This window comes from Bufo gargarizans, chromosome 5, assembly GCF_014858855.1.
Source record: "Bufo gargarizans isolate SCDJY-AF-19 chromosome 5, ASM1485885v1, whole genome shotgun sequence".
NCBI lineage: Eukaryota > Metazoa > Chordata > Amphibia > Anura > Bufonidae > Bufo > Bufo gargarizans.
Window position 1 is genome coordinate 379,392,206 of NC_058084.1, and position 15,054 is coordinate 379,407,259.

General features: G+C 45.1%; 1 protein-coding gene across 6 annotated transcripts; it reads left to right on the plus strand.

Moving 5' to 3' along the window:
- The first annotated feature begins 396 nt into the window (after positions 1-396).
- POMGNT2 (protein O-linked mannose N-acetylglucosaminyltransferase 2 (beta 1,4-)) lies at positions 397-4,764 on the plus strand. 6 transcript variants are annotated; one of them, XM_044294487.1, is made up of 2 exons: positions 397-514; positions 2,243-4,764. In XM_044294487.1, exon 2 carries the CDS (start codon positions 2,332-2,334, stop codon positions 4,066-4,068), a length of 1,737 nt encoding a protein of 578 aa, XP_044150422.1. In that variant the 5' UTR covers positions 397-514; positions 2,243-2,331; the 3' UTR covers positions 4,069-4,764. The 6 variants fall into 6 exon arrangements, with proteins under 6 accessions (XP_044150422.1, XP_044150421.1, XP_044150423.1 ...); XM_044294486.1 differs by lacking the exon at positions 397-514 and adding an exon at positions 691-811; XM_044294488.1 differs by lacking the exon at positions 397-514 and adding an exon at positions 1,468-1,528.
- Positions 4,765-15,054: the final 10,290 nt, after the last annotated feature.

The following is a 15,054-nucleotide window of genomic DNA, read 5'->3' on the forward strand; positions in this document are numbered from 1 at the left end:
TTTATAAAATGCCAGAGACAAAAAACGCCCCTAGCCACATAAGCTCGTGTTGCCTGCATTTCATATTTCCCATAGACCTTCAGGTAACATCTGGAACTGGCATTTCTTTCACCAAAAATCTCAGGTGCAACAAAATACTGGTGTGAACAAGCGCTCACACATATAAGGCTGTGCACCTTTCCTCAGCACGCACAGCAGGCAGCACTGCTCTTTCCATACAAGTCTCTGTGAAGCCCCCGGTACCACAAGGATTGCGTCTAAACTCCAGGCGCCGTAAGGACCTTGTGATGTCACAATGTCACGTGACATGCTAAAGTCAAACCACAAGCGGGAGCCTGACTCCTCCTATGCATGTGACTGATCACATGGTCATGACATCATCAAAGGTCCTTGAGCACCACGTGGCTCTTTTATTTGATGTCATGAAAGGTCCTTCAGCCTACTAGATTGAGCTGTTGCTTCTTGGGGTTTTCTCTCGATCATTTCCTTGATGTGAACATGGCCTCCAGAGCAGGTAACAGGGCGGGTGCTTCGTGAGCCTTAGGAACAGTCAGCAGTGCTGACACATGCACTAACACGTTAGCACACCAGAATCTAGTCACAGACAGAACCCGAGCCTTCCTACATGTGACTGATCACGTGGTCATGACGTCATGTAAGGTCCTTTAGCCCCTTCCATCTAGTACCTGATGCCAGCAAAGGTCCTTTAGCTTACGATTTCGAAGCCTCTACCACTAAATCAATATGTAGCGTCCAGGAGCCATAGATGGTGTCTGTTGCTTGCAATGATATTCTTGTGCTCGTTTCCATAGTACGTATATCTCTGTCAACGCTGTTTAACCATGTCAAGCCCGTGCCATTTACCCTTGCCCCTCCCCCTTCCTCACCAGGCACATGTTATATATATATTTTTTTTTTAGTACATCCATTTTTGAAAGCCATAACTTTTTTTTTCTGTTCCGTTATAAAAATATTTTTTCTGCCTTTTATGGTTATTTTTTTAATCTCATTTTTATTTTAGTATTTATTTATTTTTTACCCAGGAAAATGTAAAAATAAGAGGAAAAGATATATTGTTGTTCTATTTTTTATTTTTTTTTCATAGTACAACATGCAGCTGCAAACTCTGCAAGGATTTTAAGAAACATCCTTGTAGGGATAAGCACCGATTTGCCCGGCGCTTGTATATAGTCAGCGGTCGGTCGGCAAGCAGTTAAATAAGTGTTTCATTATCCAATGCAGCTTCACTCTCTTGATTGATAATAACGTATATGCTATAGATCCCTATGGTAGTAGAAGAACTGCATGGGTAGGTGTTACATTTGGAATACACGGTTATACCCCCCACCCCATGTATAAGCCTCTGGAGGACTCAGTCCATGTATTGCACAGACAGCCCATTGAGTGTAATGTTTAAAGGGGTTTTCCGAGATATTTTTACTGATGACTTATCCTCTGGTGGGGGTCCAACACCCGGGACCTCTAATGATTAGCTGTTTGAGAACGGATCAGGACATAAATCTATCTGGTAGGACTACATCTTTAAATAAAATAAACACAGGATTAGTATGTAAAGTTTTAATTTAAAGAGGACCTTTCACTAGAATAAAACATCTAAACGAACTATACAGACATGGAAAGCGGCGCCCAGGGACCCCCCTGCACTTACTGTTATACCTGGGCGCCGCTCCGTTCTCCCGGTATAGCCTCCGGTATTTTTACAGTTAGGCTCCACCCAGTGGAACCTGCCGGCGTCTCATTCTCCCATGCTGTAGCGCTGGCCAATCGCAGCTCTCAGCTCATAGCCTGAGAGAAAAAAGAGCCTCTCAGACTATGAGCTGAGCACTGCGATTGGCCAGCGCTGCATCATGGGAGAAGGAGGCGCCGACAGGTTCCCCTGGGTGGAGCCTAACTGTGAAGATACCAGAGGCTATAGCGGGAGAACGGAGCGGCGCCCAGGTATAACAGTAAGTGCAGGGGGGTCCCTGGGTGCCGCTCTCCATGTCTGTATAGTTAGTTTAGATTTTTTATTCTAGTGAAAGGTCCTCTTTAAGCTGAAGATGAATTCAATCACTACATCCTTATAGCATGAGCTGCTTCATTAACGTGGCTCTGATTGCAACGTTCTGTGTGCTTTAGGTGGAACTTTCCTCCAACTCCTATTTCCACAATATTGTACAATGCCTAAGATGATATGCAGAGGTTTCTGGCTTATTATGTTCTTTTTTTCCCCTTACCTTAGGTTTCTTCTACTATGTTAATGTGGACTAATGATGACCGTCACTCCTCTTAGGCTTCGTTTTGGAGATCTTTACCCAGCACATCTACAGAATGAACATATCCGCTGTGTTTAATGCTCTGCTTGTGTCTATACTGGCAGCAGTGCTGTGGAAATATGTCAAGTTATGGGAACAGTTTACTATCATTGAGGAGGAGTTGGACCTTACACGTCAATCCCAAGAGTTGTCCCAGGTACACATAGACTATCAAGCAGCTTTATATGCTCTTGTGGAAGATGGCACTAAAATGGTCTGTACGGGTAAGATGCATACAGATCGTGTGTGTCGCTTTGAATCGCTTTGTTACTCTACAGAGGCTGAGGAGTTTGTCTTCTTTCACAGTAACTCATCCATCATGTTGCCAAGCTTGGGTTCTAGACGGTTCCAGCCTGCTCTGCTAGACTTGTCTTCAGTAGATGACCACAATACGCAATATTTCAACTTTGTTGAGCTTCCTGCTGCTGCACTGCAATTTATGCCCAAGCCTGTCTTTGTACCAGACGTTGCCCTCATAATGAACAGGTTTAATCCCGATAACCTGATGCATGTTTTTCATGATGACCTTTTACCCATATTTTACACCATGCAGCAGTTCCCAGACTTAGATCTGGATTCCCGTCTGTTCTTTATGGAGGGCTGGGGTGAGGGCTCTCACTTTGACCTCTACAAGCTTATGAGCAATAAGCAGCCACTCCTTAAGGAGCAGTTAAAGAACTTGGGGAGATTACTCTGTTTCACCAGGTCTTATGTTGGTTTAACAAAAATCACAACATGGTATCAGTATGGCTTTGTCCAGCCACAGGGCTCAAAGGCAAATATATTAGTTTCTGGCAATGAAATAAGACATTTTGCAAATTTCGTATTGGGGAAACTGAACATTAGCTCTGCTGATAGTTCATCTGAAGACTATATAGTTCTCTTCAGCCGAACAATGAATCGACTCATTGTCAATGAGGCCGAATTACTCCTGGCTCTTGCTCAGGAATTTCAGATGAAAACCATCACAGTCTCTTTAGAGGACCACTCTTTTGCAGATATTGTACGTCTGATCAGCAATGCTACCATGCTTGTCAGTATGCATGGGGCACAGTTAGTTCTGTCTATGTTTCTACCAAAAGGGGCCTCTGTGGTAGAGCTTTTTCCTTATGGCGTAAACCCAGATCATTACACGCCATACAAAACTTTGGCAACTCTTCCAGGCATGGAGCTCCAGTATGTTGCTTGGCAAAACAAAGAAGTGGCAAACACTATTGCATACCCTGAAAGGCCATGGGAACAAGGTGGCATTATCCATCTAGGTGCCAGCGAGCAAAAACGTATAATGAAAAGCAAGGAGGTGCCGCGTCATCTTTGTTGCCGTAATCCAGAGTGGCTTTTCCGTATCTACCAGGACACTAAGGTTGATGTATCATCTCTCATTCAAGTCATAAGAAGTGTTGTTAAAACGAAGCCTGGCATCAGGAAGCAGAAGTGGGCAAATGGATTGTATCCTGGGAAGGTCAGAGAATCCAGATGCCAGGCCTCTTCCTCTGAAGCAAGCCTGACAAAGCTGTCTGTGACTTGGCAGATTCCGTGGAATTTGAAGTATTTGAAAGTAAGAGACGTGAAATATGAAGTATGGATACAAGAGCAAGGAGAAAACACGTACATGCCTTACATATTGTCCTACCAGAACCACACGTTTTCTGAAAACATTAAACCATCAACAACCTACTTGGTGTGGATCCGATGCATCTTCAATAAAACACTACTTGGGCCCTTTGCAGAAGTCTTGGTGTGCAAAACATAACACAAAACTATTATTTATGTACATCCATTACTAGGCAAGTCAGAACACACTGTAACAGTAAAAAAAAAAAAAAAAGACTTGCTGTACCACTGACCGTTTCGATTTTCTATGTTTTAAATTATTTCTTTTCTATATTACATGTAAAAACTCTGTCTGGAACCTTAATAACTGGAAGATTTGGACTTAAAGGGAGTCTGTCAGCTGCCAAATCGCTTTCAAAGTAACCCCAATGCCTGGTAGGGCCTCCCCATATTGCACACATACATTGCTGCCAGATCTGATACTGCAGTCTGGAGAAATTCATCTTTTGTGTGACCTCAGTGCACCATAGCTCCTCTGCTTTTTTTCCTCCAAGCGCCTGCCACTCTAGCTTGATTGACAGGGCCAGGCTTCCCTAGTGCCATTCGGTTGGACCCTGAAGTATTGTGCCTGTGCCATTAGTGCTAGCCCTGGTGCACGTGCCTCAGTGCCAAGGATAAAACTAACAGCACGAGGATTTAATGGCCAGATGTGTTGATGCTGGGAAAGCCTTGTTATGTCAATCAACATAGTGGGAAGTGCAGGGAGGAAAACGTAGAGCATCTATGCGCTGAGTAACTCACTTCTGCCCTTGGTGCACTTAAAGGGGTTCTACAGTTTGTTTAAACTGATGATCTATCCTCTGGATAGATCATCAGCATCTGATCATCAGGGGTCCGACACCCGGGACCCCCACCGATCAACTGTTTGAGAAGGCAGCGGCGGCCTTCTCACTGTTAACTGCTGGCCCAGTGATGTCACGACTAGTATCAACTTGCCTGGGCGTGGCTAACCTCCATTCAAGTGAATGGAGCTTAGCCGCACCCAGGCAAGTTGATACAAGTCATGACGTCACTGTGCCAGCGGTAAAAAAATGAGAAGGCAGCCGCGCTACTGCCTTCTAAAACAGCTGATTGGCGTGGGTCCCGGGTGTTGGACCCCCGCCGATCAGATGCTGATGATCTATCCAGAGGATAGATCTTCAGTTAAAACAAACTGCAGAACCCCTTTAAGGGTATCTGTCATCACTTACCAGAATGTGAAATGGTTGGCCGCTATAGATCTTTGCTTGTCTGAAGTCTGATAATATCTCTGGCATCTCCATATGTGCCAGCAATTTGTAGAAAAAATGCTTTTTATAATATGTAAATTACCCACTAGGTGCAATTAGGTTGTTGCCGTTACACCCAGAGGCTCCACTCCCTGTCTGCTATGTCACGCCCCCCACCACTGTGACAGACAGGCCAGGCAGTGAAAACATATTCACCCCTGGCCCATGTTTGGCATATGTGCAGTAAAGGGATGGATACTGGCAGGCAAATGGGCAATCTCCATCCCTCTACTGCACATGTGCCTAATGTGCTCCTGCGAGACTTCAGGGCCAGGCGCGAATATGTTTTCACTGCCTGGCCTGTCTGTCACAGCGGTGGGGATGTAACGGCAGCAGCCTGGTTGCACCTAGGGGGTAATTTACATATTGTAAAAGGCCCCTTTTTTCTACAGATTGCTGGTACATGTGGACATACCGGAGTGATCATCAGACCCTGCGGATCTACATCGGCAAACCGTTCCAGCTACTGATGACAGATGCCCTTTAAATACTAATTCGCATAAGGCTTATAATATGAATTTCTGCACATTTTAGTATCAGATTTGGCAGTAAAATGTATGTGCCCAGTATGGAGAGGCATTTGGTTAGCTTAAAAGAGATTTTGCAGCTGTCAGACCTCCTTTAATCATAATTGAATCTATTGTTTTATAATAATCAGTTGTACAGATTGTGTTTGTTATATGGATAAGGAACTACATTTCATTATATATTCGTGTTTTATTAAGAAAAAGAATGAAAGGGTATGTTCACATTTGGACATCACTATACATTTCATATACAGTATCAATCCATAATCTTGTGAATGCTTTATTTCTGTGTATTTCTCTATAGTACATTTACTATAGACCAGTTCCGGTTTACAATTCTGCTGCTTGCTATTGAAAACTATGAGCAAGCTTGTCACCAGACTAATCCAAGAAGAGCTGCTCCCCCGGAGATCTGTACAGGACTCTGCAGATATTGATCCAGTGAGGAATGTGAATGTAGCTCTGGACTGTAATACAGTGTATAGTTCATACTCCGTACAGTATAAGTAACACAATAGCCTTTACTCAACTTGCAAATGTATTCTGTATATTAACTGTAAGATTGTGTTCATAGATGAACATACGCCTTAAAGGGGGTTTCTGAGATTTTTATACTGACGACCGATCCTCTGGATTGGTTATCAGTATCTGATTGGATCAGCTGTTTGAAAAGGCACCGGCACTCATAGCAGCGACGTGGCCTTCTCGCAGCTTGGCCTAGTCCATGCAATGTCACAATCATTGGTCACGTGGTCTAGGTGCAGCTCAGTCCCTTTGAAGTGAACGGTGCTGAGCTGCGATACCAAGCATAGCCGCTATCAAATGGACGACGCTGTGCTTGGTGAGCTGTGAGGAGGATGCCATGCTCACAGGAGCACTGGTGCCTTCTCAAAGAGTTGATCAGAGGGGAACTTGGGTGTCAGACCCCCACCGATCAGATACTGATGACCTATCCAGAGGATAGTCTCGGAAAGCCCCTTTAAGCAACGTTTTCTATCAATACTGTAAGGCTGGTTTCAGATGGCTGTAATGCAGCTGCATTCCAGTTCCTTTGTTACAGGTGCACCACCTGGACATCCCATGATTCCTCCTTAAAGGGGTATTTCAGTATGCAAAACCTGACTCCTTTTGAAAGTATGTGGTACAAAATAAAAACCTTTAATATATAGTAATTTAACATATTGACTCACAACTTGCTGGCCTATTATGCAATGTTTATAGCCCGCTGCCTAGGGTTATGACCTGTACACAGCTGTAGTTTGCTGGTCGAGCATGCTCAGTTCCAGCACTAGGAGATATAGAAGGCTATAACTGTGATCTAATATTAGAGACTGAGTATTGAGGTAACACAATATAAAAATGGGAATATCGGGGGAAAGGAACAGCCTGGATATCAGTCAGTAATGCATGATGGGAATTTTCGTTTGCTACCCACATGGGATGCTGCTAAGACATGCCTACTCTTACTGGTCTGGGAAAGAGCACATAGAGGGCAACAGTGTAAGGCTACTTTTACACTAGCGTTTTTTGTGGATCCGTCATGGATCCGCAAAAACACTTCCATTACAATAATTGATCCGGTTGTATTATGTCTTATATAGCCAAGATTGATCCGTCATGAACACCATTGAAAGTCAATAAAGATCGGATCCATTTTCTATTGTCAGAGAAAACTGATCCGTCCCCATGGACTCACATTGTGTGTCAGGATGGATCTGTCTTGCTCCGCACCACATCGCGGACAGAAAAACGCTGCTTGCAGAGTTATTCTGTCTGCGATGGGGACGCAACCAAATGGAATGCATTCTGGTACATTTCGTTTCTTTCAGTTCACTGAAGCATTTTCTTCCTCTATTGAGATCCTATGACGGATCTCAATAGCGGAATTGAAAAGGCTAGTGTGAAAGTAGCCTAACAAAAAAAGTGATTATACCATATATATTAAGGCTTCATTCACACAACCGTATTTTCTGTCCACGTCCGATTCTAACACTGACTCATTTCCATGGGGCTGCAAAAAATGCGTACGGCACACGGATGTCATCCGTATCTGTGCAGTTATTCCGCAAATTATATAACCTGTCCTATTCTTGTCCACTTTGCAGACAAGAATAGGCATTTTGACAGTGGGGCCCATGAAAAGTGCGGGATGCACATGGGCAAATTCCAGTATTGCAGCTGTAATACAGATACTAAATGTGACTATTTTACTGCTCTCTGAAACCAGCCTACTTGTAAATCTATTACATTTCTATCAAGCAGCCATTTACCCCCTTTCCCAGTGAGTAAGTTGATATTTATGCATCTGAAAATTAAAAGTGTATTTTTTTCACTACTTAGACAATATTTCAGCAGTTATCTTGGTACCATGTGTATATTATTTAGATTGTGATGAAATAATTGTGAGTGCTTGGACTAAAATTAGAAAAAAAAATCTATTAATTAGAAATGCATTATAATGTGTCTCTTGTGTCCATTTACAAATGGCTTGTGCTTTTCCTTTTTCAAAAGGCAAAATTGCACTCTAGATTTTATAGAGCTACAGATTCAACAGTATCCAGAAAACACACAAGACTAGAACAGAATCTAGGAGCCAAGCACATGACAAACAATATACCTGACAACTAGAATAAAGCGAGGACTGGATCTAAATAGGCTCAACAATCAGCACTCTACCCAAATCAACCAGGCACAGCTGCATGGTAACCAAACCCACATTCTAATGCAAGGCAGTTCTATAGCCTCTGCCCAAACCAGGTGAGCTTGAATCAACAGACTGAACAGAAAGGCCGTAGAGAGGGAGGAAAACAGACACAACACAGTTTGCAGGGGAAAGACTGGAGCACCCCAGACATACAAACCTCACATCCAATATGAATTTCTGGGAGGGACACGGCCACATGGCAAAAGTCTAAACTGGGAGCAGGCTGCAAACTGAATATCAGAGGGTCTGAAAATGAATGAAGGAATGGTGATTGCAGAATGAAACTTAAAGGGAACCTGTCACCGGGATTTTGTGTATAGAGCTGAGGACATAGGTTGCTAGATCGCCGCTAGCACATCCGCACTACCCAGTCCCCATAGCTCTGTGTGCTTTTATTGTGTAAAAAAAAAAGATTTGATACATATGCAAATGAACCCGAGATGAGTCCTGTCCCTGAGATGAGTCACGTATGGGAGAGGCTTAAAGGGTTTCTACCACTTGCTTTGCACCCATTTCGTTTTCAGACACTAGCGATCCGCTAGTGTCTGATGTACAATACAAGCTAAGTATTATCTTATTCTGTCCGGCCGTTTTGTTTAAAAAAGCACTTTTATATTTATGCTAATGAGCCTCTAGGTGCTATGCGGGCGTCTCTTCAGCACCTAGAGGCTCCGTCTACCAGGTTGACATGAGTTTAGACTAATAAAGACAGTAGCTCGTCGCTCCAGACCGCCCTTCTCCTAGCGAATTCGATCCTCCCCCTGCTTCTGGCGTCTGAAATCTCGCGCCTGCGCCGTCCGTCTCTGCATTCGGCGCAGGCGCAGTGGAAATGTCTGAGCGCTCCCTGCTCAGACATTTCCACTGCGCCGAATGCCGCCGAATGCAGAGACGGACGGCGCAGGCGCGAGATTTCAGACGCCAGAAGCAGGGGGAGGATCGAATTCGCTAGGAGAAGGGCGGTCTGGAGCGACGAGCTGGGCGGCAGTTTAGGAAGGTAGACGGAGCCTCTAGGTGCTGAAGAGACGCCCGCATAGCACCTAGAGGCTCATTAGCATAAATATAAAAGTGCTTTTTTAAACAAAACGGCCGGACAGAATAAGATAATACTTAGCTTGTATTGTACATCAGACACTAGCGGATCGCTAGTGTCTAAAAACGAAATGGGTGCAAAGCAAGTGGTAGAAACCCTTTAAGGCAACAGACGAGGAGAAGCGCTTACCCCTGACCTAAGCTGGCTGTGTTGAGCCAGGAGCGAGGGTAAGCCTAGCAGCGGGCAAAAAGAGACGAGGAGAGCAGAGTAGTGTCAAAAACATTTCATTTCTCTCAGAGCTCTCGACATTCGGGTTTGGAATATACCTCGTAAAACAAGACGAATGCAAGCGACCCATGCTTTTGATCACGTGCGCCGGGACCCCATTTTTTGACGCTGCGGATGCAGCCCCAATCCGGAGCGAGTGCCCAGTGATGACCAGCGGGTTGTAGCCGAGACCTGAAGCCAGCGTTCTGATGTGAGACACAAACTGGATTGAAATCAGGAAATTCCCATGCAAAGGCAGCAGCGGGCAATCTAGGGGGGTATCCTGTAGGAGAGCTAGCAACAATTGTTGGAGGACGATGACCGGACACCAATCATTGGAAGTTTTGAAAAACCTGACCTCCGAGGGAGGCCCATGTTGATTGGATTTCGTGGATGGTAGCCGGAGGACAAAATGGTCATGGACCCAGGACAATTGCCGCACCTGCAAGTCCTGATGTTTGGAGGAGGTGCTGGTGAACTAGCCTGGCCTAAGGAACCCATAAAACCCGAGGTACATAGCTGCCTTAATGACCAAACTAGGAGAGTGCCCAAAAGGATGTCCATCAAACGCAGACGAAAATCTCCTAAACATCTCGCCGGAGACAGGCTGTCTACGGGCGGGAGGGGCATCCCCGCTCTTCTGGATTCCCCTAAGTGCAGCCTTGACTGCCTGCACTGAGAAAATTGAACCTCCGTTTGGATTACGAAGCAGTGCTATATCCCGGCTAAGTACAGCTTGATGGTGTTGTATGACAGCCTGAGGTTGCGATGACAGTGGGCTATGAACACCAGGGTGTAGGAGATATCGTCCAAGCGACCTTGCGGGTGGGACCTGGAGAAAACTTTATAAACCTTAAAGCCGGCTTGGTAGTTCCTGATGGTATTGGAGGAGAGGGAATGTTGTACCAGGTTCCTGGCGTGAGAAAGAAGGGACTCTAATCCATCACCAGGGAATGGAAGACCGGGAGAGGGGACCCCATGGGATCCGCTCCTAGCAGCACCTGGAAAAAGAGGGGGAAATTAAGTCAAGACAGGGAATCTGCCGCTACATTCTCGACCCCTGGGATGTGGCTGCAGAACATATGAAAGTTATGGGTGAGAGAGAGCCAAACCAGTCTGCGCAGGAGGGACATGATCCTGATAGATTTCGCCTGACCTTTTTCAAGATAATGTCCACTAATGCTTGGTTATCGGTGATGAACATCACCGGTGTGTTCGCCCACCGATGACCCCATACCTGAGCCGCCGGGAGGGAAGAAGAGTTCAGACTTTCGGGGTCTGACCGGACTTCTACGGGCCACTGACCAGCCATCCAATGGGACCCGAAAATAGCAGCGTACCCCCGGGATGCTGCTGCGTCCGAAAAACTGGTGGGGTATGACGGCGCCCATGCAGGCACAAAAAGAGAAATACCGTTCCAGGAGGATAGGAACAGGGACCACATGGCCAAGTCCGCCCTGGCATGGCTGTCCAAATGGACGATGCTGTCCTGGTCAGGAGCCGAAGGCAGCAACTGGAGCAGCCTGGAGGTGAATGCCCTGCGCTGGGGCATGATTCTGGAGGCGAAGTTGAAATGCCCCAGAAAGGATTGGAGCTCCAATGTTTGCTTGACAATACCGCTAAGTTTCAACAACACCCACAAATTATGTATAGGCCATTTTACAAGTCATAAATAGTTGCTGCTCAGCGGCTGGACACCCCTACCTACTCCATATGTGAGGCAGTGGGTTATTTGACGTGCGTTCCACGCTGGAACGCACGCTGACCTACCCCAGAAGCAGGGAGACGTGAAGAGGGCTTGGGGGGGATGGCTATGTGGAGGGGTGAACTGAGGGACGGAGCTTACCCGTCCCGAGCCGTATGTGGGTAGCGGGAGACCTGGGTCTGAGAGCAGATATTGGCGTGCGTTCCACGCTGGAACGCACGCCGACCCCACGACCGGAACATGGGGGCCCGGATCGGAGGGCTCCTGTGGGGGGAATAACTTGCGGGGACAGAGCTTACCTGTCCTGAAGCTGCCTGAACGTGGTGAGACCGCCGGGCCTGTGAGTGAATTCCGGCGTGCGCTCCATGCTGGAACGCACGCCGACCTCGTGACCTGAAGCCGGAACCTTTAAGGGTATCTGTCATCACTTACCAGAATGTGAAATGGTTGGCCGCTATAGATCTTTGCTTGTCTGAAGTCTGATAATATCTCTGGCATCTCCATATGTGCCAGCAATTTGTAGAAAAAATGCTTTTTATAATATGTAAATTACCCACTAGGTGCAATTAGTTTGTTGCCGTTACACCCAGAGGCTCCACTCCCTGTCTGCTATGTCACGCCCCCCACCACTGTGACAGACAGGCCAGGCAGTGAAAACATATTCACCCCTGGCCCATGTTTGGCATATGTGCAGTAAAGGGATGGATACTGGCAGGCAAATGGGCAATCTCCATCCCTCTACTGCACATGTGCCTAATGTGCTCCTGCGAGACTTCAGGGCCAGGCGGGAATATGTTTTCACTGCCTGGCCTGTCTGTCACAGCGGTGGGGGTGTAACAGCAGCAGCCTTTTTGCACCTAGGGGGTAATTTACATATTGTAAAAGGCCCCTTTTTTCTACAGATTGCTGGCACATGTGGACATACCGGAGTGATCATCAGACCCTGCGGATCTACATCGGCCAACCGTTCCAGCTACTGGTAATTGATGACAGATGCCCTTTAAATACTAATTCGCATAAGGCTTATAATATGAATTTCTGCACATTTTAGTATCAGATTTGGCAGTAAAATGTATGTGCCCAGTATGGAGAGGCATTTGGGTTAGCTTGAAAGAGATTTTGCAGCTGTCAAACTCCCTTTAATCATAATTGAATCTATTGTTTTATAATAATCAGTTGTACAGAACGTGTTTGTTATATGGATAAGGAACTACATTTTATTATATATTCGTGTTTTATTAAGAAAAAAAAAAAGAATGAAAGGGTATGTTCACATTTGGACATCACTATACATTTCATATACAGTATCAATCCATAATCTTGTGAACGCTTTATTTCTGTGTATTTCTCTATAGTACATTTACTATAGACCAGTTCCGGTTTACAATTCTGCTGCTTGCTATTGAAAACTGTGAGCAAGCTTGTCACCAGACTAATCCAAGAAGAGCTGCTCCCCCGGAGATCTGTACAGGACTCTGCAGATATTGATCCAGTGAGGAATGTGAATGTAGCTCTGGACTGTAATACAGTGTATAGTTCATACTCCGTACAGTATAAGTAACACAATAGCCTTTACTCAACTTGCAAATGTATTCTGTATATTAACTGTAAGATTGTGTTCATAGATGAACATACGCCTTAAAGGGGGTTTCTGAGATTTTTATACTGACGACCGATCCTCTGGATAGGTTATCAGTATCTGATTGGATCAGCTGTTTGAAAAGGCACCGGCACTCATAGCAGCGACGTGGCCTTCTCGCAGCTTGGCCTAGTCCATGCAATGTCACAATCATTGGTCACGTGGCCTAGGAGCAGCTCAGTCCCTTTGAAGTGAACGGTGCTGAGCTGCGATACCAAGCATAGCCGCTATCAAATGGACGACGCTGTGCTTGGTGAGCTGTGAGGAGGATGCCATGCTCACAGGAGCACTGGTGCCTTCTCAAAGAGTTGATCAGAGGGGAACTTGGGTGTCAGACCCCCACCGATCAGATACTGATGACCTATCCAGAGGATAGTCTCGGAAAGCCCCTTTAAGCAACGTTTTCTATCAATACTGTAAGGCTGGTTTCAGATGGCTGTAATGCAGCTGCATTCCAGTTCCTTTGTTACAGGTGCACCACCTGGACATCCCATGATTCCTCCTAAAAGAGGGGATTTCAGTATGCAAAACCTGACTCCTTTTGAAAGTATGTGGTACAAAGTAAAAACCTTTAATATATAGTAATTGAATCTTTTCAGTAATTTAACATATTGACTCACAACTTGCTGGCCTATTATGCAATGTTTATAGCCCGCTGCCTAGGGTTATGACCTGTACACAGCTGTAGTTTGCTAGTCGAGCATGCTCAGTTCCAGCACTAGGAGATATAGAAGGCTATAACTGTGATCTAATGTTAGAGGCTGAGTATTGAGGAAACACAATATAAAAATGGGAATATCGGGGGAAAGGAACAGCCTGGATATCAGTCAGTAATGCATGATGGGAATTTTCGTTTGCTACCCACATAGGATGCGGCTGAAGACATGCCTACTCTTACTGGTCACATAGCACATAGAGGGCAACAGTGTAAGGCTACTTTTACACTAGCGTTTTTTGCGGATCCGTCATGATCTGCAAAAACGCTTCCGTTACAGTAATACAACCGCATGCATCCGTCATGAACGGATCCAGTTGTATTATGTCTTATATACCCAAGACGGATCGGTCATGAACCCCATTGAAAGTCAATGGGGATTGGGTCCATTTTCTATTGTGTCAGAGAAAACTGATCCGTCCGCATGGACTCACATTGTGTGTCAGGACGGATCCGTCTTGCTCCGCACCACACCTCGGACAGAAAAACGCTTCTGGTGCATTCTGTTTTGTTCAGTTCACTGAAGCGTTTTCTCAATAGCGGAATTGAAAACGCTAGTGTGAAAGTAGCCTAACAAAAAAAAGTGATTATACCATATATATTAAGGCTTCATTCACACAATCGTATTTTCGGTCCACATCCAACTCATTTCTATGGGGTCGCAAAAAATGCGTACGGCACACTGGATGTCATCCGTATCTGTGCAGTTGTTCCGCAAATTGTAGAACATGTCTTATTTTTGCCCACTTTGCAGACAAGAATAGGCATTTTGACAGTGGGGCCCGTGAAAAGTGCGGGATGCACATGGCCAAATTCCAGTATTGCAGCTGTAATACAGATACTAAATGTGACTATTTTACTGCTCTCTGAAACCAGCCTACTTGTAAATCTTTTACATTTCTATCAAGCAGCCATTTACCCCCTTTCCCAGTGAGTAAGTTGATATTTATGCATCTGAAAATTGAAAGTGTATTTTTTTCACTACTTAGACAATATTTCAGCAGTTATCTTGGTACCATGTGTATATTATTTAGATTGTGATGAAATATTTGTGAGTGCTTGGACTAAAATTAGGGGGGGGGGGGGAATCTATTAATTAGAAATGCATTATAATGTGTCTCTTGTGTCCATTTACAAATGGCTTGTGCTTTTCCTTTTTCAAAAGACAAAATTGCACTCTAGATTTTATAGAGCTACAGATTCAACAGTATCCAGAAAACACACAAGACTAGAACAGAATCTAGGAGCCAAGCACATGACAAACAATATA